The sequence below is a fragment of the Volvox carteri genome (assembly GCF_000143455.1).
Source record: "Volvox carteri f. nagariensis unplaced genomic scaffold VOLCAscaffold_17, whole genome shotgun sequence".
Taxonomy (NCBI): Eukaryota; Viridiplantae; Chlorophyta; class Chlorophyceae; order Chlamydomonadales; family Volvocaceae; genus Volvox; species Volvox carteri.
The window spans coordinates 1,711,800-1,735,161 of NW_003307560.1; the positions used below are offsets into that span (position 1 = coordinate 1,711,800).

General features: G+C 60.9%; 2 protein-coding genes across 2 annotated transcripts; both read left to right on the top strand.

The window, feature by feature from the left end:
• Positions 1 to 930: 930 nt before the first annotated feature.
• On the top strand, positions 931 to 5,882 carry VOLCADRAFT_90627 (uncharacterized protein; the record flags this gene model as incomplete). The annotated part of the gene is made up of 6 exons (XM_002950072.1): positions 931 to 1,018; positions 2,521 to 2,643; positions 2,913 to 3,028; positions 3,299 to 3,433; positions 5,020 to 5,211; positions 5,682 to 5,882. 6 exons carry the CDS (start codon positions 931 to 933, stop codon positions 5,880 to 5,882), a joined length of 855 nt encoding a protein of 284 aa, XP_002950118.1.
• A 524-nt stretch (positions 5,883 to 6,406) lies between these two features.
• VOLCADRAFT_90628 (uncharacterized protein) lies at positions 6,407 to 8,730 on the top strand (the record flags this gene model as incomplete). The annotated part of the gene is made up of 6 exons (XM_002950073.1): positions 6,407 to 6,565; positions 7,101 to 7,215; positions 7,405 to 7,461; positions 7,665 to 7,759; positions 7,990 to 8,164; positions 8,561 to 8,730. The coding sequence occupies 6 exons, from the start codon at positions 6,407 to 6,409 to the stop codon at positions 8,728 to 8,730; spliced, it is 771 nt and encodes a 256-aa protein (XP_002950119.1).
• Positions 8,731 to 23,362: the final 14,632 nt, after the last annotated feature.

Sequence of the window (23,362 nt, forward strand, 5' to 3'; positions counted from 1 at the left end):
TGCGGGTCGCAAAGGATATTCTCGACCTTATCGGCGATGTGCGTGTAGAGGTGCATCCTAGTGGAGGACTTGTACTTGGCCATTGCCCCTTTCAACATTGCATCCTCCCTCTTCAAGGACCCCGACGTATTCAGCTTCACGAAAAGACACTCGTTAAACCGGACAGCTGACAAGTGCGGAAAAGACGCGCTCACAATTGACCAACGTGGGCTTAATTTGCACACAGAACAGCGCGAGCTTCCACATCTCCGAGAACAGGTGCTGCTTTCGTGCGAGCTTGGGCATCACAAGATTAATGTGGTGCATCGCTGGCTAGCCCATGCGCTCCATCAGCTCCTCCGCGGCATCAGCACCCTCATTGCCAACACCGAACACCTCCCCATACCCAAGGAGCTCTGACAGCAGCTGATGCTGCTTCACGTAAGACTTCAAGAAAGTGGCAGCCTCGATACACGACACTTGCTCCGCTTCCAAGTGGTCGCGAATGCAAGCTGCCATACGCCAAGTGCACGATCCAAGTGCACGAGGATTGTTGTACAATGTGGTGATGTTTGGTGCTTTAAGCCAGTCCATGTATTCACAGATCGCTGGGGAGTGAGTGAAAGGCAGGGCTTGGTACAGGACCATGGATGCGCCACCAAACAAAGCCAACAAGGCATTGTCGGCAACCTCGATCATGGCCAGGTGCTTGTTAGTTTGCTGCTGCTGCTGATCCTGCGCGTACTGGTCTACAGCTGCTTTGTGGGAGTGGGAGGCCTCGTCCCGGCTGTAAGCTGAGCGATCCCAGTTCGTGAGGGAAATGGAGGCGTTACCCTTCTAATATGTGTCACAAAAAAAGATGACCGTCGTCAAGCCCTGAAGTGCATAGGCCCAGCTCTTGAAATCACCACCACAAGCGTCAGTCAGCCAAACAATGTCCTCGCTGGGAATATGAGGCCGCTCAAACCCCGGGAGAACACCAACGGCATCGATCTTGTTGGTGGACTTGGTGGCCGGCTGCTGTTCGGGAGCGGGGGTGGTGGGCAGGGGAGGTGCTGGTTGCTGAGTGGGACCAGTGGCGGCGGTGTTGGCTTGAGTGCGCCTTTTCTTCTGTGGAGCACAGAGCCACGGTGCTGGCGTTTCCGGAGGTCGGAGGTGGTGGTGCTGGGAAAAGTAGACCTGGACCTTCACCGGCGCTACCCGATGCCCCAAGCAACGGCTCTTCCGCCCCAATATCTGTTGCTGCGGACTCAGCAATTGCTTTACGACCGGTCAGCATGCCGGCCAACGTGCGTCGTCGACCGCTGGAGATTTCTGCACGCGTTTCCTTCGTTCCCCGGCGAGATGCCGCCGACATGCTGTGGCCAGCAGTTAGAATGCATGCCGAAAATACAAGCAATATGCTGAAGATTATGTATAGGATAGGCCACATGGGACCAATATCTGGTATGCCAAAGTCCACAGTTGACCAAGTCAAGTGCTGCGGCAGCTGCAAGTCATCGGTACAGACGCTAGAAAATAACTTATCAATGATAACCGTCACCGAACTGTGTAGAGGTGGTCGTGACAGTCTTTTACAAAGTCAAACACAGAGTTCGAGTCCAGCGCGCAATAGAGGCCGCAATAGAGGCTGCAAATCACGTCTTTAGGTCGCATTTTGGTCATTTGGGTCCCGCAGCCGGGGCCGTAAGCCGAATTTCGGCTGCGGGTACTGTGGTACGGACCCGCAGGACCCACCCGATTTGCCGACCTCTGGTCCAGCTGACAAATGATATCCGGTGTATGACAGTAGGGCTAAAACTTATGGATCATGTAGTAATTGTGATTGGCAAAGAGCAAGTACGTTCAATGGTCAACTAAGAATGCCAACCGCCAAGTCAAGAACGTTGTCATAACCGATTGCGTGCTCTTGACGTGATGGATGAAGCTATACTTAAGTTAAACTTTTAAGGATACCTCTGCTTAGTTTGCGGGGTCGATCCATTGATTCCCGAGGCCACGAGGCCGTTGACAGATGCCGGTGTGGAGCACTTGTAAGCGGCTTCACATGGCCCATACCTGTGTGGCCAATGACTTATTCCGTCATATTATGTGAAGAGTCATTCAACATAGAATCATTTGATGTGAAAAGTCATTACAACCAGGCACACACCAAAGAGGAAATGGAGGGAAGGACAGTTCTTCTTACTGGGGTAACGGGATATGTGGGCAGTGAGCTTGCTCGGCAGCTTTTGAAAGCTGGTTCACACCTGCGCTGCCCTGTGCGTTGCCCGTTAGATTCTCCGCGCTTGTCCTCGTTGAGGAAAGCCTTTGACGGTCTGCCCGGCACCATTACATTCGTGGTAAGGTTATTTACACTTTGGAAAAAAAATGTCATTAGCTTGTCACCGAAGCAACTGACCCGTGGACCGAGACAATCTAAGAAAATCTCGTCTGTGTGAACCACAAAGGACGCAGACATACGCTCTGAGGAGGCAATATCGCAAGCTGCAGCAGACTGCGAATACGTTTTCCATGTTGCATCACCGTTTCTCATCACAGCTGAGGATCCGGCGCGCGACATCGTCGCGCCAGCTGTGGAGGGCACAGCTGCCGTCCTGCGAGGAGCGGCCCGGCACAAAGGCAACCCACTGAAGCGCATCATAGTGACATCCTCTGTCTGCGGTGAGATCGGGTGACATCTTGAAAGTTTAGTCGCGCCAGGGATTGTGTGCATAAGACAACCGCGAAGGGATATTTGGCATTGGCCCCACGATGCAGCTCGGTTCGAAGAGCCCCCACCGATCCCGTCTTTGTTGTCTCATCCCCCTCTGCCGGCCGTACATTTACCACAGCTCCACTAACCGTAAATGTACGGTGCCGTTGTCTCAACGAGTGTCTAATCATCATCAGCGTTTTCTCCCGGTCCCTTCCCCCCTTCTCTTCCCCATCAGCAATACACGATTGTAACGCCAAGCAGCAACCCCGAGCTGGGCCCGGAAAGCCGTACACTGAGGAAGATTGGAACGAGGTCTCCACGTTGGAGGAGGAGCCGTACTGGGTGTCCAAGGTTGATGAAGATGCTGGCGGGCCTTAGGAGGGCTGGGCGCGTCGGGTTCCGTGGGGGGTTGGGGGGTTTGGGAGGTTGGAGCCTCCATGGTTAACAAGAGGACGTAATATATGGTACGAGGGATGAGGGACCTCTACCGCAAAACCAACATCATCATCATCATCATCATCCCCAATAATAGCAACCAATATCGCTTCTCTCTTTCTCACGGAGGTCACGAAGGACATTCTCCCCGCCGGCCTGCGCTGGCCCCGCTGTTCCGGTGCACAGGTGGAGGCGGAGCGCACTGCCTGGCGGCTGGCTTCGGAGCTGGGGTTGGAGGTGGTGACGGTGCTGCCCAATTTCGTGATGGGCCCCGTGGCATCTGCTGATGCAGCCGCGGGTATCAGTGTGAGCTTCTTCAAGGTGCGGGGGGGAGTGAGAGGGTTGGGTGGGTGGGTGTTGTAGCGCCTTTTAGCGTTACAGAGCCAAATCGCAAAGCGATGAAGGCGTGATTTGATTAAGACTGATCTATGAGCAGTCTATGAATACTTTGAGATTAATAAGTGTTTCCTAATTAAGGATTGACACTCTTACAGGGTTCCTACCCTAATCGAACAGACACCTCGGTCTAACCAGCCGTCAGGTGGTCCGAAGGGACACTCTACGACAGAAGTCGTTGCGGCCTCCTAAGCAACGAGTATTATATATTCTCGGGAGGGAGCCTGGGTTGGAGGATTAATATTTATATATTAACAAAAGAGACAGAGTTTTATTACTCTATCTTTAGACAAGAGCCCAGACCTTGGCGGAGCGAATCCGTCCTGTGACTTTCGGTTCTTGCCTACATTACGCGCCAACAGTGGGCCCCAGGGGGGGGGAGGAGGAGGCTGAAAGTGAGGAGGTGGATGGGTTGGATGCGTGCACAGGTCGGCAAGACCTTACAAGACACACGCTGGATGCGTTTTGCGTGTTTTGGGTTCTGGCGCTCCCTCAGTACGACACATACATACACACACGCGGCGGCCCCAACCTTGACCTAGACCTATACATGTCCCCGAGCGCAATGGCCGAGCCGTTTTCCCTGTTTGGCGGCTCATAATGGCACTTTCGCAAGTTATCATCACTCCCACGACCATCCCCCACTACAACTTGTTAGCGCGTAATGTCAGTACGAACCGATAAGTCACAGGACGGGTTCGCTCCGCCAAGGTCTGCAGCTGTTATCTAAAGATAGAGTAACAAAAACGTAAGATTTCGAACTCTCTATCCAACCCAGGCTCCCTCCCGAGTATGTAATACTCGTTGCTTAGGAGGCCGCAACGACTTCTGTCGTAGAGTGTCCCTTCGGACCACCTGACGGCTGGTTAGACCGAGGTGTCTGTTCGGTTAGGGTAGGAACCCTGAAAGGAGGGAGTGTCAATCCTTAATTAGGAAACACTTATTAATCTCAAGGTGTTCATAGGCTCTTCATAGATCAGTCTTAGGGTGCATTTCCAGTGCGGATTAAGGCCAGGGATTAACCCTCTGTCCTCCATCGATACTTGCTCAAACGGCTAAGTTGTTGGCAAACTTACCTCGCCTTTTCAACCTTTGGTTCCCTTATGGAACAAAACTATGTGATAAGCTCGTACCAAGGACTTCCGTGCCCTAATCCCTGGCCTTAATCCGCACTGGAAATGCACCCTTAGTCCTGATCACAAAGCGATTAGCTGTGTAACGCTATAAGGCGCTACAACACAACCCTATGTTTGTATTTGTTATATATATACATATATATACATATATATGTATATATGTATATATATATAAATAAATATATATATGTATATATGTATATATATATAAATAAATATATATATGTATATATATAAATATGTATCTGATCTTGAACACAATTAAAACCCGCTATGCGTCTCCCATCCTGAGCCGCCCTCTACACTCCCCCCCTCCGGCCTATTCACTCACAAACTCACCCGCGCATTCTTACGCGCTCGCGTCGACATCACTAGAGCATTGTGGAGGCCTGTGATGGTCCCGGAGACCCCAAGCCGCTCCCCTCGGGCTCATGGACGTTCGCGGACGTGCGCGACGTGGCGGCGGCGCACGTGCTGGCAGCGGTGACTCCGGCGGCGGCGGGGCGGCGGTACATCGTTAGCCAGCCTAAGTCATCGAGCGCCAAGTCCATCACGGACATCCTCAAAGTGGGCTCGCTTTCCTCTGTCTGCGGGCGCGCGTGTGTCTGCGTGTGTGTCTGCGTGTGTGTGTTCAGTAGAATGCTTAGTTGCCCGAGGTACGGCCCTGTCCTAGGCTGGTTTGGGCCGGGCCAGGCGGAGTAGGGCTGAATGGGGCTGAGGAGCTTTCCTGCGCCCAGGATGACGACGCGTTCATAAGGGGGAAAGGCTACCTGACCCCGAAGGCCCGGGTCGGCTCTGGCGGTAACTTTGGGTGGTTGCCGTTAGTTAGTTCCCACGTGCTCCTGTAGTAGCGCAACCACGACGTCAACTACCGCAACCGCAACCACAACTACCCCCCTTGCACTGCTTCCTTACCAACAACCCCGGGTGTCGCGCTTTAGGAGTTGAACAGCTTTTTCAACTTTAGGCGCCAGCACTTCATTCCTTGTGTGTTTTTCCTTGCGCGTGCACGTGCTGACCCCTCCGGGTGCCTCCAGGCCGCTGTTCCCCAGCTCGCCCACCTGCCCGACGGGGAGTCCGCACCCGAGGAGGAAAAAGTGGACGCCAGTCGTGTCGTACGGGAGCTGGGTCTGCAGTACACCCCGCTCCGCCGTACACTGACGGATATGGCGGAGTCGCTCATCCGTTTGGGGCTGGCGACGCCGGCAGTCGCAGCACCAGCAGCAGCATCGTCCTGATAAGATAATCTTGTCCTGGCACCGTGCCCTGCTCTATCGCCTTCGCCTCCCATACACACTGTGTAGGGTGCGGAATAGTAGATTAGTCGGAATGAAGTTTAAATATCCCTGAGACGCGCACGACAACCACTGCCACGACTACTATTCTTTCCCGGCGTCCTCTGGGGCTCATAGCAGCTGGGGCTTGGGTGGAATGGAATGGGGGGCAGTGGGTAAAGTGATGAGCGGGTTGGAGTGGAAAGGCGGTGGGGTGGAGCGTGGCTGCCAAAACCTGCTACAGGTACCCCCAGCTGACGGTAAACGGCCTTGCAGAGTTCGATATGAGGCGCCCACATCGCAGGATGTGCAAGAGCGCGCGGGCGTCTGTGCGTGTGTATTGCGTGTGCATGTCTCCGTGTGTGTGTGTATGTGTGTCGGTGTGTGTGTGTGTGTGTGATACATCATCCGACGGAGGCGCTGTTATTTAAAGGGGTGGCATCTGCCGGATCCCTGATCTTGGTCCTTACGGTAGATCTGCTGCCCATATGGTAACGCCGCGCTCCCACTTCCCGAAGAAGGAAGCTCGGCCTCAAGACTTGGATGCTATCCGCAGTGCTCTCACGGACTTCAGTTACGTTGTGCAGTCTCCACGCAGCATTAGAAGGCTGCAAACTTACCGGCCAGATATGCAGCCTTATGTGTGGGTAAGGGTAACTAAGCGCCAAATTGCAAGCCGAGAGCTGTTACCCGTACGATATCCCGTACCTGAAACGCTATGATCATTCCTAGGCTATGAAAAAGACTGTGTGGAGCTGCGATATCGCGGTATCGGTGGTGCCAAATCTAACATGGATACCACACTGACGCAACGGAAAACAACGCAGCAAGCGAGACCTGAAGAACAGAACACTGCCGATGAGGGAAAGCAACCACCCGGTAGGACACATATATTTGCGGCAAACGGAGGCAACTACGCCAATTACTATAATTAGCACTTTTGTTCCTCGCAGCACGTTCAGCGGATGGAGCAAGGGCCACGCGGCAAATACAGTTGCATCGGAAGGTCGCCGCATGGTTTGCCATGCACCCAGAGATGTTATTGGTGGCATTTGTGTCTGTTGTGTGCATTGCCTTACTTCGAAGCTACTCGAAGATGCCATCAGGCCTGGTAAATTACTTCTCGTAACCAACCAATTATTTGCTTGCTTGACACATGATAGCAGTGTCTGATGCTGGCAGGTGTTGTTTGACGACGAGACTCTTGCGCTTTACAACGGGAAAAAGAACACGCCTTTATACCTTGCGATCCTGGGCGAAGTGTTTGACGTGACCAAGGGACGCCGGTTCTACGGTGGTGAGGACGTCCGTAACGTACACCCTTACCAATTCCGTTATCCGTATCCTTGTTTAACCTTCGCCCCTATATGTTACTGGAGTTTACTTGTGCGCACTTATCCCGCGCATGGGCTGCTTTCAACCAGCTGTCTTTTGAGGCGCGCAACCCCCCACAACGTTCCCACATTTCCCCTTCTCTTTCCCACAGACGAAAAGGGCTACGGTGGCTTTGTAGGCAGGGACGCCAGTCGTGCATTTGTGACCGGTGAGTCCGTAAGCAGTACCCATATATATGGGTCCAACTGCACTGTTTAGTTGAGTTGTGGTAGGTAGTTGTGAAGGTGGCTGGCTGCACAATAGCGTACGACGACGTGAGCGCTGGATGATGATGATGATGATGCAAGGCCCCCGCTGCAATGCAGGCCCCGTTCCCTTTCCCGCCTTCCCCTGGCCCAAACCCGCCCACAGGCGACTTCACCCCTAAGGGCCTTATCGACCAAGTGGAGGACCTCACACCCGAGCAGTTCAAATCCTTAGTGGAGTGGCGGGCCTTCTACCACAAAGTAGGGTTTGACTGGTTTGGTGATGTTAGGAAAGAGTGAGATCCCCTTCGGAACTCGAACTTGTACAGTACGCCGAACAGAAACAAACGACCTAAGGAGCGAGTGCTGAAGCTGGGAATGGAGAAGAGTACCTTATAATATAACTTGTCCCCTAACTAACAACTAGCTATCAACGAACCCTCTTTTGACCAACTTGACCGGACTTTGACCAACAACAACAAAATCCGCAGCAATACACGTACAAGGGCCGGTTGGTGGGTCGCTTCTACAACAGCGAAGGTCGCCCCAAGAGGCTATTGAAGCGGATTGAAGAGGAGGCTGCCCGGGCCAAGAGTGACGAGGAGTTGCAGCGGGAGGTGGAGGCGCAGTGGCCTTCATGTAACGTCAGATGGACGGAGTCGGAGGGTGAGATGCCCAGAGCGGGGTGCTGTTGGGTGCGAGGGGGAGGAGGCGGTAAGAGGCGGTTGGTAGGGAGGGAGGGGGGTGAGGGAGGGAGGGGGGTGAGGGAGGGAGGGTGAGGAGGGAAGGGAGGGGGGTGAGGAAGGGAGGGGGGTGAGGAAGGGAGGGGGTTGAGGAAGGAAGGGGGGTGAGGAAGGGAGGGGGTGAGGGTTTGGGAAGAAGGGCGCATGCAGGAGGATCGCTCCCCAGGACCGCAGGTGTCGGTGCCGCAGCCCCACTGTAAGCTGTGTTTGCTAAAGCAACACCCGCCCTCCGTTTCCCCTTTCTTTCCCTCTTCCGTCGTGCGGTGTGGTGCGGTGCTCGCCGGTGTTCACCCTCGCCGTCATCGCCGTCATCCTCCAGGCGGCACGGTGTGGTGCGACGGCGGCGCCTACCCCCGCAAGGTTTTCATGCAGCTGCCGGGCGGCAACAAACCCACCACCAAGTGCGCCTGCTTCCAGGAGCTGGGCTGGTCGGATCTGCGGCAGGTGTATCCGGACTGCGCACCGGACGCACACAGCTGCAAAGTTTGAGAGCTAAGAGCTGAGCTGGACATTGACGCTGAGTCGGACAGTTGGACAGTCCTGTGGGTTGTTCGGTTGGTGGTTGGGACGAGGTTGGAGATTGGGGGGGTGCGTTGGTTGCAGACGCGAGCACGAAGTTTGCTTTTTGCACGTATTGAGCAATATTGAAACCTGGTCATATTATGTCTATATTTACTGCTTATTAGGAAGCGAACCTACTTGACTGATCGGTCGTACAACAGGTCGTACAACAGAAGGTACCAACAATATAAGCGCTTGACTTAATGAAAAGCATGGCGGGCTTTGCTGAACGCCTCGGCAGATTGGCTTTGCGGGGCATGTTGTCGTCGTGGGTTCCAGTTCGGCTGCGTCCATGTCCTTGTCCGGATGCGTGCTGACAACACCAGGTGAGTTGATAAGCGATTTTGTAGGCAATGGTGGCGGTGGAAGCGTGCCTTCGCCATGCGGCGCCATCCCCACCTAAATGAATTCTCACGGCTCGTTACAGTGTCATCCTGGCGAGCTCTTCACTGCAGACCAACGTCTTGCACCTGAGATCGCAGTTTGTCAAATGCCTGAAGGCTTTTGAATCATCGGCGCGCGTTCGACGGACATCTGTTTACACATAGTATTTACTGCATCCAGCAAGTTCCCGCGACCTGATCTGCAGGGTCGACATTTTAAAAGCGTTCGGGTCGGTTGCACCGGTTCCTTCAACCAGAATATGACGGAATGCAGAACCTAGGATACGGGGCTCGTCGTGACATCTGTAACATCAGGCTATGATTTGGCGCAGCGCAGGGGTATTTTGTGTTGAGGACGGATGACGAAGACAACGAACTTGATGGGCCAATTCGGCTTGATGCTGACCGCGGGGTGGATCCATATAGAGGATGACATGCCCAGTTGCCTGTTGAACGCTTTCCCAGCTCACTGCGTCGTAAGAATGCTTGCATCCTGGTTCCCGCGTTTCTCGGAACGACAACTGCCTGTAACGCCCATCTCAATTTACTCAGGAAACAGGCATCTGTTACGCATTGAGTCCTACAGCCTTCTATGGGCTTTGGACGCCTGATGCAAATGCCTGGTTAGGGCATGGGCGGCAAGACGCGCTTGCAAACGTACACGGAGCTTGACGAGACAGCTTGACGAGACACATGCTTCCTAGGGAAAAAACAAAACCTCTTTATAAAGAACATGTTAATGCAGTTGTCAATTTTCAGACAAACCCCGGAAATTGGGTATGATTTATCACACTTTTAATCCATGTATACATCACGCTAAGCAAGACTTTCATGCTAAAATAGGAATCTTTTCCTAATGGATGAACGTGCCTGAAAGCAGCGGTGCCCAAAACCACGGTAACCTCCGCGAAGAAAGGAGCGAAAGCTCCAGCGCAGGCTGCTGTAGGATAGGAATTTATCCACCTTAGAAGGACTGCACCTCATGAGTCCGTTCCTTGAGGTCCCTCTATGGCAAATCCGAGCTTCCCCTGGCTGCCTGGTGCCACACCCGTCTACCTGAGCTCCTTTAAGCACAATATAGTTGCTTTCCTCAAGGAATATGGAAACCTGGTCCCACTAAAGCTGCAGCTGACGACCGCGTGGATTGTGCCATTAAAGCACAAGAATGGCGTCGTCAAGCTGCATGTCTACGAGGAGCACCTGGATGAAAAGCAGGGGACGCCACCTATTTGCGACCAATGCCGCAACATGGGTGCGTGCAGTGCGCCCGCGGGTCGTTCCACGTGCTCTTGGCACAATCCTCTGGCAAAACCTCCCAACCGCAGACCCGCAGCTGTCCTCTGCGCACTCCATGCCACAAATCCTCTTAACTGCATCCGAATCTCCCCATCCCCCCTACACGTCCGCATCCACAACCATCTGTTGCTCGTTGTGCCACAGGCTGGCAACACCATCCCGTCTCCAACTGCCGCTACCACTTCATCCTGCCCAGTCCCGCGGTACTCTCTGACCCAGATCAACTGCCCTCGCTCGTGGAAGCAGCAGCAGCAGGTCAGAGTCCCCTCCTCTCCCTTCTTCGGATGTCGACAGTTAGTTCTTCGAGTTTTGCACCACCGCACAATGGCCCCCCTCCCTCTCCTCGCCGTCACCCTCCACCTCCCCCATAGAGCGTGTGCCCCTACCGCACATGGCCACGTAACTAGCCCCGTACCGCAAGACCCATATGACTTACAACACCCATAAGACCCTTCTGATGCAGTCTGTGGGGCACTCGGGCACATTGGGCCGCACCGGACGGGGGGTTAATGCAAGAGGGTGATGCACATGCTCGGGAGATTGGGGGATTGGGGGAAGGGGGGAAAGCACTGCAGCTGGGGGGCCATTAGGGCTGCGGGGTGGGGTTGAGCGCGGGGTGGGGGGATGGGGGCCTTCGTGTCGGAGGGAGCGTGTGTTTTGGAAGGAGCGCGCACACCGGGGGTAAGGCGTGGCACGGTACGGTACGGGAAGAGGCGCCTTGGGAGCAGGAGTAGGGGGGCCTACGGGATGAGGGCGGACAGCACAGCTGGGGGGCTTAGGGACACGGCATGTAGAATGTACCCCTGAGCCTTGGTTCATGAAGGTTGAAAGCTGTAAACCCCGGGGGCACTCATTGGGCAGTCGTAAGCGTAAAGCACCGCGCCGTGGCTTTGCCCGTCTGCCGCCGCTGCCGCGGCCGCCGCTGTTGCTGCTGCAGGTCGTGTGGATCCGGCCAAGGCAGCGGTGAGCAGCCTCGCGGTAGAGGTCCATGACAGCGACCCACGGGACAGCGCCTATAACGCTCCGGCCTCCATTTTCGACTCCACAGCACACTGCCTCCACGGCGTCATTCATGGCAACGGCTTTGGGCACTTGTTGCGGGTCAACGGCCGTGATGGCGCTGCTGCCACGGCGGCGGCAATGGCGGCGGCGGCACAGGACGACGGCGCTGCTGCTGCCGCTGCTGCGGCAGCGGCCGCCGCGGCCGCCAGCGTCGGGACGCCCCTCGTGGGCCCCGACCTGATGAACCTGTGGGATACGCTTTGCTCCACTCTTAGAGCGAGGGAGGTGAGCGAAGAAAGCGAGGGAGGAAAGAGGGAGGGAACAGTAAGTGGGAGCTGAGGGGAGAAGCCGCAAGCAGTGCCGCTTGGCTGACGTGTGATATGCCGCGTACGGCAGCTAGGGCCATAACGAAAACTGAACCGGAACTGTTACGGGAGGAAGTGATATCACCGAACCCGGATCTGCTGGGTTAGTCTGCTAGTCCTAGCCGCCAATGCAAGCCGCCAATTTCCATCCACCTCGGAGCACACACACACACACACACACAACTGCAGGTGAGTGTCGAGGACGTGAGCAACAAGGCGTCCATGCTGCTGCGGCTGCTTTACAGCGCGGCGCACATGCGCACATGGTACGGCAAATGGGGTTACGGCTTTGGACGAGCAGCTTTTAACTACGGCGCGGAGGAATACATGGCGGCGGTCCGGGCCGTACACGAGGCGCCGGTTTCGGAGCTGCTTCGTGACATGGAGGTGGGGGGGTTTAGGGATCGGGTCGGGGGCCACATCAGCGCCCCCTAGGACGGAAACCCGCCGTGAGGGCCCACACGGGTGCGGAGTGGGTCGCGTAGTGCGGGTTGGGCCGATGGACGCGGTATATACGGCACCGAAGGCACCGCTGCTGCTGCTGCTGCTGCTGCTGATGATGATGATGATGATGATGATGATGATGATGATGATATTGGTAGCAGTAGCCGCAGTAACTACGTCTTAACGCCACTCCTGCGCCACTTCACCTCACGCCCCCCTGCCCGGGGATTTACCATTCGGGGGCCCCGGGCAGTTTACTTGCATTTCCTTTGTTTCGCGAGCCTAAATCAACGTCCATGGGGGCCCCCCGCACCCCCCCCCCCTTCACACACGTACCCGGGTAGGGCGTGGACTTGACGGCTCAGAAGATCCTGCGCACCTACTGTGCGCTTCCCCCCAGCCTGCCGCCGGGCGCCACGTTTGGGGAGGTGCTGCAGCGCATGCTGTTCTTCATCTCCCGACCCGACCTGCTCAAGGAGGCCAGGGTGCAGCACATAGCCGCGGTGAAGGCCGCGATGACGGCCAAAGCTTCGACGGGGCAGGATCCGCCGCCGCCGCCGCCGGGGCCGTCGGGGTTGGGGCAGGACGGCGGTGCCGAGAGTGGCGGCGGCGGCGGCAGCGGTGCCGGGCGGAGGACGTCCAAGGGCGGCGGCAAGGTGCCGCTATCTGGCGGCACCCTGCCGCCTGCAAAGCGGACTCGGAGGTCCGCTGGACCGGAGGAGGCGCCAGGAGCAGCGGTAGAGGTGTCCGCCGCTGGCGGCGGCGGTGCCCTTGGGGGCTCCGTAGCCACGGTGACGGCAGCGGCGGCTCCGCCGCCGCCGTCCGCTGTCAGCACCACGTCCCTGCCTCCCCTGCCACCGTTGGCTGGTGCGGCCGGCGCCCCATCCGGCACGACTGCATCCGCAACAACACCAGGGTTCCCCGGTGCGCCGCCGCCAGCCGCCGTCGCGCCGCCAGGCGCTTCCGCAGCGGGCGGGACGTGTGCCGCCGGAGCAGTCCCAGCCGTAGGAGGCCTTGGCAGCTTCGTGCCGCTGCAGCCGGGCACCAGCTTGCCAGGTCCGCCAGCAGCGCCCAACTCCCTCGTGCCGCAAGCAGGCCTCAACAATGCCACAGCGCCCGCTCTGTTCCAGATGCGGCCGCCGCCGTCGCTAGCGGCAGCGTCGCCGTCAGCTGCAGCGGCTTGGTCTTCAGTCATGGCGGCGTCGGCAGCGGCCGCCGCTGCTGCCCAGCGGCACAGCCTGGCGGCGGCTGCCGCCGCTGCGGCAGGGCCAGCGGCGTGGGCAGCCGGACAGCCGCACCAACAGCCGCAAAGCGCGGCGCTGTCCACGGCCGCGATCGCCGCTGCGGCGGCGGCGGCAGCCATGGCGGCAATGGCGGCGCAGGCGGCGGGCAACGTCTCCGGGGCTGCCGGTTATCGACCTCTTCTTCGTCCGGGCCTGCAGCTGCCGCTGCTTCAGTCTCCGCTGTTTCGAGGTCCTCAGAAACCGCAGCTACAGCCGCAGCTCCAGGGGAGTGGGGGCATCCCCCTGCCCCAGATACCGCAACCGGGGCTGCTACAGCTACCAGCTGTACGACCACTCCTGGGAGTTCAACAACACCAGCAGCAATCCCAGTCCCCAGCGCCGGGGCAGCAGCAGCAGCAGCTTCAACAGCTTCTGCAACAGCAACACCAGCAGCAGCAGCTACAGCCGTTGCCCTCGCTGTTTTTGCAGCAGCAGCAGGGGCCCTCCCACGCTGGCCCACAGCCGCTGATGCCGTCGGCTGCGGCTGCGGCCGCGGCCCAGACTGCGGCTGGCTTGCTACCGACCCACGGGTCATCAGCCCCGTCGTCTGTACCTGCACCTGTGGTCTACCCCATCTCGGCTCAAGCCGGCATGCCGTCGCAAGTGCTTCCAGCTCACGCGGATGGGACCCCGCCGGGCACCGCAACACCGAATCCCCACCAGCTCCCGACTACCAAGTTCATGCCGATGCAGCCGCCTAGCGCATTCTTGACGCTTCCTAACCAGCCGTTGTCAGCAACGACGAACCAAAACCAAAACCAATACCAGCAGCAGCAGCAGCAGCAGCAGGGCGCGGCAGGTGCACAGAATATTCCGGGGCCTGCCGCCCTGCCAGCAGGCTTCGTTCCGGTAGGGTCGCCTTTGCCACCCCCGACTGCAGTTTGCCCCTCAGCCGCCAGCTCCGAAGCCAACCCCCCTGCCGCGGCACCTTCGGCGACGGGGCAGCCCGTGCCGCCGCTATCAGCCGCTCAGCCGCAGTCCCAGTCGCAACAACAGCCTCAGCCACCCTTGCCCTCCTCGCAGCTGTCGCCGCAGCCGTCACCGCCCGCGACGGCAGCGGTCCCACAACCGCCACCGCAGCAGCAGCAGCAGCAGGGGGCATCTCAGCCATCGGAGTCATCCCGCTTGGAGGCCGTGTCTATGTCGACTGATGGTGCAGTGTTGGCGTCTCTGCAACAGCTTTCGACGTTGGCAAAGGACGACGCGCCAGGTGCACTGCTGCGACCAGGGACATCGATGCCGCCGCCGCCGCCGCAGCAGCAGCAGCAGCAACAGCAACTGGGGCTTCAATCCGGCTCGGGTGTATTACCTCACTCTTCTTGGTTGGCTTCACCGGCCCTATCCTTGATGCCGCAGGCCCCAGCAGCCGAAACGACGTCACTCGCGCCGCCGCCGCCGCCGCCGCCGCCGCATCAGCAGCAGCAGCAGCAACAGCAGATGGGCGTGAATGCCGTACAGGGGACCTCGACGACCGGCTCGACGCTGCCGCTAGTCCCACTTGCCGGCGCCACGTTACCACCGCCGCAGCCGCGACAGCAGCCACCATCGCCGTCGCAACCCCAGCAGCTGCAGCAGCAGCTGCAGTCGCTACAGCCGCTACAGCAGCAGATTCAAGCGCAACAGCTGCAGCTGCAGCAACAGCTACAGCAGTTACAGCAGCTGCAGCAATTACAACAGCTGGTGATGCAGACGCAGGCGCTGCTAGCGCCTCTAATTCGCCAAGCCAACAACAACAACAACAACAGTAATGTGGCGGCTGGTGGGCCACAGGCCACACAGCCGATCATAAGCGGACCGGTAGCCGGTGCTGGCGGCGGCACCGGCGGCAGCGGCGGCGCCGCTGCTGTTACGGATGGCTCTATCGTGCAGCAGCAGCAGCAGCAGCAGCAGCAGGGTGTAGCTGGGATGGCTTTGCAGCCGCCGCCTTACGCTGCAGGAGTGCAACAACAGGGCGGCGGCGGCGGCGTTGCCGGGGTGAGCGGGTCGGTCCCGGTCAGCTTGCCGGGGGGGCTGCTGCGGCAGAGTCTAGCTATGCCAGGGGAGTTGCCGGCGGCGGCGGCAGCGGCGCCAAGCGGAGTACAGCCGGGTGACGACGACGCTGGCGGCGGCGGCGGCGGCGGCGCGCGGCAACCGTCCTCTCAACTGCCGCCGTTGCAGGAGGCGGTGGGAGCGGCTGCAGGACCGGAGTCGCTGCTGCACGGTGCCGCAGGCCCAGCGGAAACGACCTTGACGGCGGCGCCGCCGTCGCCAAAACTCAGTGGTGAAGCTCCCGGGGACGTTGCGGCAACAGCCGTGGCGGTCCTCCCGCTACCGCCAGCGTTGTCTCTTCTCCCTTCATCCGTCGATCCGGAGGATGTGGCACCACAGCAGCTACAGCAGCAGCTACAGGAGCAGCAGCTACAGCAGCAGCAGCCCGTAGCTCGCCCCGTACCGGATGCGTGCCAGGACGCTGCGGTGGTGGCAGTGCCAACCGCAATGGCTGAGACGGCGGCTGCGGCTGCGGTGATGGTGGCGGGTACGGGGCCGACGTTGCCGGCGACCAGTTGTACGACGGCCTGCCAGAGCTCTCATGCAGCATCCATGCCGGGGTCTTGGAGCCATGATAATGATCTAAGCCCCTTGCATCATCATCAGCAGCAGCAGCCGCTGGCGCATGTCTGGTTCCCTGGCTTTGTTCCCATGCTGCCGCAGCCGTCCGGTGTATCGAGCTATGCCGACGGCGGCTGCCTGGGGGCCCTCGTTCCGAGTCAGGGTGCAGCTGCAAGCGCAAGGCCCTCGGAGCCGCATGCCATTTTGCCGGGTTTGGAGACCTCCGTGCCGGCGCAGGAGGCGGCGGCCAAAGCGGCGGCGGGGGAGGGGAAGGCGGCCTCTGCCTCAGCAGCGGCGGCCGCCGCCGCTGACGCCGCCTCTGCCTCCTGCCAGGAACCCCTTGCTGGAACACCAACGGCGTTACCTGACGGCGCCAGCTCCATGCCGTATCATGTCGTACATGGGCATGCTCTGCCGTACTGCGCAGACTATGCATGCCCGGTAGCGCCACGCAACGACCCAGTTCTTGCCCCCGCAATAGCAGCGGCGGCGACGGCGACAGCGGCAGCTGTGCAAAGCATGGATGTGCCCGGGGCCACGCCGTTGGAAACGCTGAAGGGCAGCGACGGCGGCGACGGCGGGGGCTGTGGCGACGATGCTGTGTGCGGCATGGAGTACGATCCCTGCTCTGCCCTGCAGTCGGCCGCCGGGAGTGCAGGGCTGACGGCTACAGGGGGGGGAGAAGTCGGAATGAGACGCACGACGACAGCCGACTTGGCCGCTGGCGTCGGTGCTGACGGTGCGGCTGCCCAACTAGGTGCCCAAGGGTCACCGGCGGCGGCGGCGGAGGAGGAGAAAGCGGCATGGCAAACCGCGAACGGCGTCATGGCGGGACCAGCTGACGGCACCTGCGGCTATGGCGGTGGCGGCGGCGGCGTCGAGGAGCGCAGTAGGTCCAACGGAGCCGAGGCGGCGCCGCAACCGCAGCTATTCTTTCAGCTGCTGAAAGAGAAGCAGCAAGTGCAGATGGGTGCGACGGCTACCCTCGCCGGTGGACCTCGTACGAACAGCGGCGACGGCGGATTTGGCGCCGACGGCGGCAGCGGCACGAGCAGTAGGGGTACAGCTGCTTTGGGTGTAGTAGGAACGGACACCGAGCCGCGATCCCCACAGCCAGCAGGCGTCGGGGAGCCGCCTGCGGCGTTGGATCTCTCCACGGCGTCTGCGGCTGCCGTCGACGTTGACGTCTGCGGCGCCGGCGCTGGCGCGGTGACGGCGGCAGCAGAGGAGGAGGAGAATTCCACAGTTCGGCGTGTCACTGCCGCCGGTGGTAATTCCGACGAAACTGAACGGGAGCGCGGCACCACGGCTGTGGCCGCAGCACCGCTGTTACCGACGCCAGTTTCCACGTCCCCGGCGGAGGCGGAGGCGGAAGTGGAGACGGACGCACCAGACTCAGCAATTGAAAACGCAGCAGCAGCAGCAGCGGCACAGACGCAGCAGCAGCAACAGCAGCAGCTTTGCGGCAGCGACAGCGGCGAGGCGCTACCGCCGCCGACCTCTCCTACAATATGTCCCTTGCTTATCAGCAGCTGGGATATCGCCGCCGCCGCAGGTCCCAGCCGCCAACAGGATTGGCCGCCGCCGCCGCCGCCGCTAACAGTACGCGGCGGGCACATTAGCGAGGCGTCGGCGGCGTCGGCCATGGAGCTGGATTTCGCGGATCCGGGACTACAGGGAGAGGGCGGCGCCGCCGCCGCCGCTGCGTCGCCTCGGCAGGAAGCACGCACGACGGCAGCTTTAGGGACTGGGGCCTTATTTGACTCCGTCATGGGCTCCGATGGCGTTTGGCCGTCGGATGGTGTATCGGATCCTCTGCCGGAGCCTGGCGGCGGCGGCGGCGGCGACGTGATGGGCCCCGGGTTATCGTCGCCAAGCCCGTCGGAGGCGATGGTTTCGGAGGGCACGGCAGCTGCGGATCAAGCTGCTATTGTGGAGTCGTTGGTGACGTCGCCTGAGCGAGCTACAGCCGCTGCCGGAGGCGGTGGCAATCAATGCGAGGCGGCGGCGCTGGCGCCGGCAGCCGCCGCCGCGGGCTGTGGTGTATTGCTGGCGGCTATGCCCCTGGAACTGGCGGCTGCAGCAGTGGCGGCGGCGCCGACCGTGACGTTGTTGCCGCTGGAGCCCGAAAGGAGCGGCGCTACAGCTGTTGAGGCTGTAGCAAACGATACTACTGCCGAAACGCCAGACACGGCGGCGGAGGCTGGGGCGAACGAGGGAAGCGGGCTGGCGGTGCCGCGGGACTTGTCGCTCGCTGCGCTGAGACCCATGGGACTGTCCAGCGTCGAACAGGAAGCGGCGCCGGAGACTGCCGAAGCGCCACAGGCGCTGCTGCAGCCTCTGGCGGGGCAGGGACTCGAGGCGGTGGCAGTGATGGTGACAGGCGCACATGGACATCGGGCCGAGGCGGGGCTTGCGGTGTTAGGGTCGGAGGTCGCGCCGGCAGCGGCAAGCGCTACCGACAATGGCCCCCCGGGTGACCCTGCCGCCGCCGCCGCCGCCGCCGCTGCTGCTGCTGCTGCTGCTGCTGGCGCCGGCGGCGGAGCCGGCGGCGGGGTTGATGATGCCTTCCCGGCCGCGTTGCTCGCGTGCGCGGCCGATGCCGCCGCCGCCGGCACCACTGTATCCGATGCAGCGGCGACATCGAGGACGGCGTCGGCGTCGGCAGCAGCGGTGATGATGGAAGCGGCGGCGACGACTGCGCACCCGAGTGTTCCTTTCCTTGGCAACGCCGTGGGCAATCGCAGTAGCGCAATGGCCGATGGCAATGCCGGCGGTAGCCCCGTCACGTGCATCGCGGCGGATACGCTGGCGCCGGCCGCCGATGGCCTTTTGGTGCTTGCGCCTACGGCGGCTGCAAATTCGCACATCGCGACGGCAGCCGACGCCGCGCCTTCGCCACCACCGGAGACACTAGCAGCAGCAGCAGCAGCAGCAGGACCTGGCCCAGGAGCCAGTGGCGCTGCAATCGATCAGGACGACAGCCCCGAGGCGGCGGGGAGAGCTACAGCCGCTCGCAGTGGGGCCGCCGCCACAACATCACATCCTGGCGCTGCCGCAGCTCTCGATGCTGCGATGCCGAGCTCAGCGGCGGCGGACTTTGACACGGCGGATGGGCTCTGGACGGACCTACCGCCGCTGCTTACGACGACGTCTAGTTTTACCGACCCGCTAGCGGCCGTGACCGTACGACGCGTCGTCGCCACCGCCGCTGCCGCTGCGCGAGGCAGCGCGCAAAGCCCCCTTCGCGGTGACGGTACGGAGCCCTGCGCGGCGGTGCCGATGCTGTCGCCTCCGCCAGCCGTCGCTACCGCGGCCGTATCTTCGCCGGAGTGCCCAGGAGATGACGCCTGGGGGTTGTACGACGGTCTTGCCTTACCCGATCATCAGGATCTGTACGACGGTCTCGGAGCGGCCGATTCTGGGATGGGGGTATCCCCTCGCGAGGTGTCCCCTGGCGGGTGGTCGGGCTTTGTTCTGGAGGAGGACCTGGTTCCGGGAGCGCTCGCTATGCCGGTGCTAGCGGCGGCGGTGGCGGCGCCGCCGCCGCCGCCGCTGGGCCCCGTCCCTGGCGCGGAGGCTGGTGCACGTCCTCCACGCAGCGCTGGCGCCGGTGCTGATGCGCTACTTTCCAATCCCGTAGGTACGGCAGAAGCTGTCTCTATCGGCGGCGGCGATGGTGCTCCTGCAGTAGCGTTTCCCCCTGCTGCTGCTGCGGAGCGCGCGGCGCCGCTGGGCCTTGATGCCACTGACGCCGACACCGCCGCGGCGTCAACGGTTAGTACTGACCTCCCGTGCGCCATCGTCGCTAGCGACGGCGGCGACGGCGACGGCGACGGCGTACTGCTCGATGGGGATGCCGATACGGACGGCGACGCCAGTGGCGGCGGCGGCAGCGGCGGCGGCGGCCTGGAAAACGGTGCACTGGCTGCCGCTGGCGCCACGGGCAGTGGCGGCGGCGGCGGCAGCGGCGGTCGCTCGCGTAGTTCTGTGAAGGCCTCCGGTGCACACATTGCCCCGGCTCCGGACGACTTGGCCCGGGAGCCCGTCGCATCGCTAGGGGAACTTCACGTGAGTCCTTAGAGCGGCACCTGGGAGCGCCGAGCGCCGCCACTGCCGAGAGTTTGTTGCCGTACAACAATGCTGTTGCCGTACACACCCGACGTGAAAAGCCGTGGAGATGTTGTCGTGGTTATTTGCGCCACTGTGTCCACTTTTACTTTTATTATAGTTAGAGGTTGTTCGTTGTAGGTTGGGTGACGTGGACATCCTCCGTCCTAACTAACGTCTCAGCAGCCGGGTCTGTCCTAACCCCGACGCAGCCCTGTCGGGTTGCCGACTTTTCCACGGGGGGGGCATCACGTCCCACTTTCCGGCTTTCCATGAATTCCTGGATCACATCCCCCCAACTCCCAGGCAACCCCCCCAACTCCCAGCCCCCAGCTCCCACTCTTCTTCTTCGTTGTAATCGTGCCGCTGACGATCATCATCCTCGTCTGCTGTGTGTGCGTGTATATTGCCGCCGCAGGCCGAGCCCGAGGCCGACATGCATTTGCGGGACTGCCAGCGGGCCATGGACGCCATGTTACAGGCGCTACAGGTGGGTTTGGGGAGGTGTGTGTGTATGTGTCAAGAAACAGTTTTTACCACTTACTATTTCATATGTGTGTGAGTGAACCACTTGCTGCTGCGCGTTTTGCAGCCCTATAACACAAACCACCCTTGGAACACACAAACAACAAGGGCCTTTGTGATGGCCTTTGGCTCGTGATGCGTTTTCCTTTTGTTCCCTGCCCTGCTTTAATTAGCTGCTGACTGGCTGCTTTTCCCCTCCGCCACACAGCTCACACACATGTCACAACTCACTCACTCCCCCCTCCCCTCCCCCCTTTCCCTCCCCCGTGGGGACGCTGCACGTCCCCAGTCGCACTGCTTCCAGCAGTGGTTGGCCCGGCTGCAGCTGCGCGACTTGATGATGATGGCGTATCGGGATTACAAGGTGCTGGATTGGGTGCTGAAGCAGGTAGGTTGAAGGGGGTTTAGCAACCACCACAACCACAACCTCCACCTCCACAACCGCCTCCACAACCAGAACCACCTCCACAACCACCACCACAATCGCCTCCAGTGGGAGCTGCCGGATCAACAGCTCTCCTGTCCTGGTTGGCTTGGGCCGGGTCCATCACTGTCCATCCCATGACATGAGCCCACGTGGACGTCCTCTATAAGTCTCGAGTTCTCTTCCCTGGGATAAAATGCTGCGTCTTGATGTGCGCGTTGTGTCGAAGGAGATATATGTATACGTATTGTTTGCTTATTGCTGATGGTAATATTGATGTCGTGCTTCCGTTGTTCCTGCCGCAGGTGGCCAATGTACGGATCGGCGGTTACGTTGTGTATCGTTCCAAGTATACCGTTACACGTTCGTATTACTACAGGTGCGGTACGGTGACCTGTTGTACGGTGAGATATTGTACGGTGAGGTATTGTACCTGGTGTACGGCGGCGAGGTGACGGCCCTCCACTAGGAGTGGGGAAAGAGCGACGGCGGCCGCCCTCGGTTTGATAGCCGCCGCAACTGCTGCTCCATGGCTGCTGCCCCGCCGCGGGCCCCCGCCTCGTTGCGCGCAGGCTGGAACGATTGCCGGACACACCTCCCGACACGCCCCTGTCGTACACAGTACCCATGCCGGCTCACGGGCCGTACGCGCGGAAGGGCAACCGGCTCATCAAGCCACGTGGCTCAGGTAGCCAGGCGCATGCCGGCGGCGGCGGCGCCGCCGCCCTCTTGGTCCCGCCGCCGCCGCCGCCACCACCACCGGCGCCTCCGTCAGGCGCTGCGGACGACCCAGCTGAGGTACCGCCGCTCGCCGCCGCCACAGAGGGCAGCGGCGCAGGTGCGGTACATGAGGAGACAGCGCCAGTGGCGGCGGCGGCTGTTGACACCTCCGGACACGTCGACGGCCCCGCCGGCAGCGGAGGCAGCTGTAGCGGCGAAGCTGCCGTACCACAGCCCTCAGCTGACGTGAGTGCGTGCCATGACGGGCTGGCGGTTCCGTCAGCGTCCCCGGGGGCAGAGGCCGCCGCCGCAGGTGGCTTGGATTCCTGCATCGATGTACGGGATTCAGTGCATGAAGTCGTACCCGCTGCAGTGCAGCCTGCAGCTCCGCCAGACCCCGAAACCACGGACAGCGACGGCGCCGACAGCGCCCCTTCCGCACCGCCGTGCGCGCAGCCGCCGCCGGCTGATCTCAAAGCTGAGGTCGACGCGGAAGCTGATGCGTGTAGGACAACCAGGTGCATGGACGCGGGTGAGGGCGAAATTGAAGAAATGGGAAACACGGACGTGGCGACGGTGCCGCTGGCGGCGGTCGTCTGCGAGGGCAACGAGGAGTCGTCGCTGGTTTCAGAGCACGAGGTGGCGGCGGTGGCGGTGGCGGCGGCGGCGGCGGCGGCTGAGACGGAGGAGGCGGAGGAGGCGCAGCAGGCGCAAGCCGAGGACGAGCGGCGGCGGAGCTGCGCTGCCGCTGGGCCCAGTCATGGCGGCTCACCGGCTCAAGTCCTAGGGCCCAAGAAGGCCACCGCCGGCGCCACGAAGTCCAAGCCTCAGACGGCAAAGGCCCCGAGGCCCAAGGGTCACCATAAGCCCCCCGGGCTCGGCCCCGTGCGGTCCCCAGTAAAGCTGCGCAGCAAAGCAGGCCTCCTCGCCTCCTCAGCCGCGGCCTCGGCTTCAGCTCCTGCGGCGGCGGTGGCGGCGGTGGCGGCGGCGGCGGCCGCTGCGGACCACCGTGCCACCGTGTCTCTGCCGCCCAGCACGCCGACTGTCACCTCCACCGCCGCGGCGGCGGCGGCGGCGGCCCCGTCCTCCTGCGGTGCCACCCGTTTTCCCCCCGTCACCTCCTCCTGGCGGGATCTGGTTAAGGAGCACCAGTCGGAGGGGCAGGCGCTGCTGGACAGCTTGCTGGAGTCCCGCATCGATCAGCAGGTCCGGCAGCAGCAGCAGCAGCAGCAGCAGCGTTCAGGGGGGTTAGAGCCGGGCGCTGGCGGCGGCGGCGGCGGCGGCGGCGCTACACGGTCCGCAGCTGCGCGAGTTCCCCGAGAGCTTCGGTACCTCATGAGCCAGTCCACGCTGTCCAAACTGAAAAAGCAGCAGCAGCAACAGCAACAACAACAACAGCAACAATGGCAGGAGAAGCAG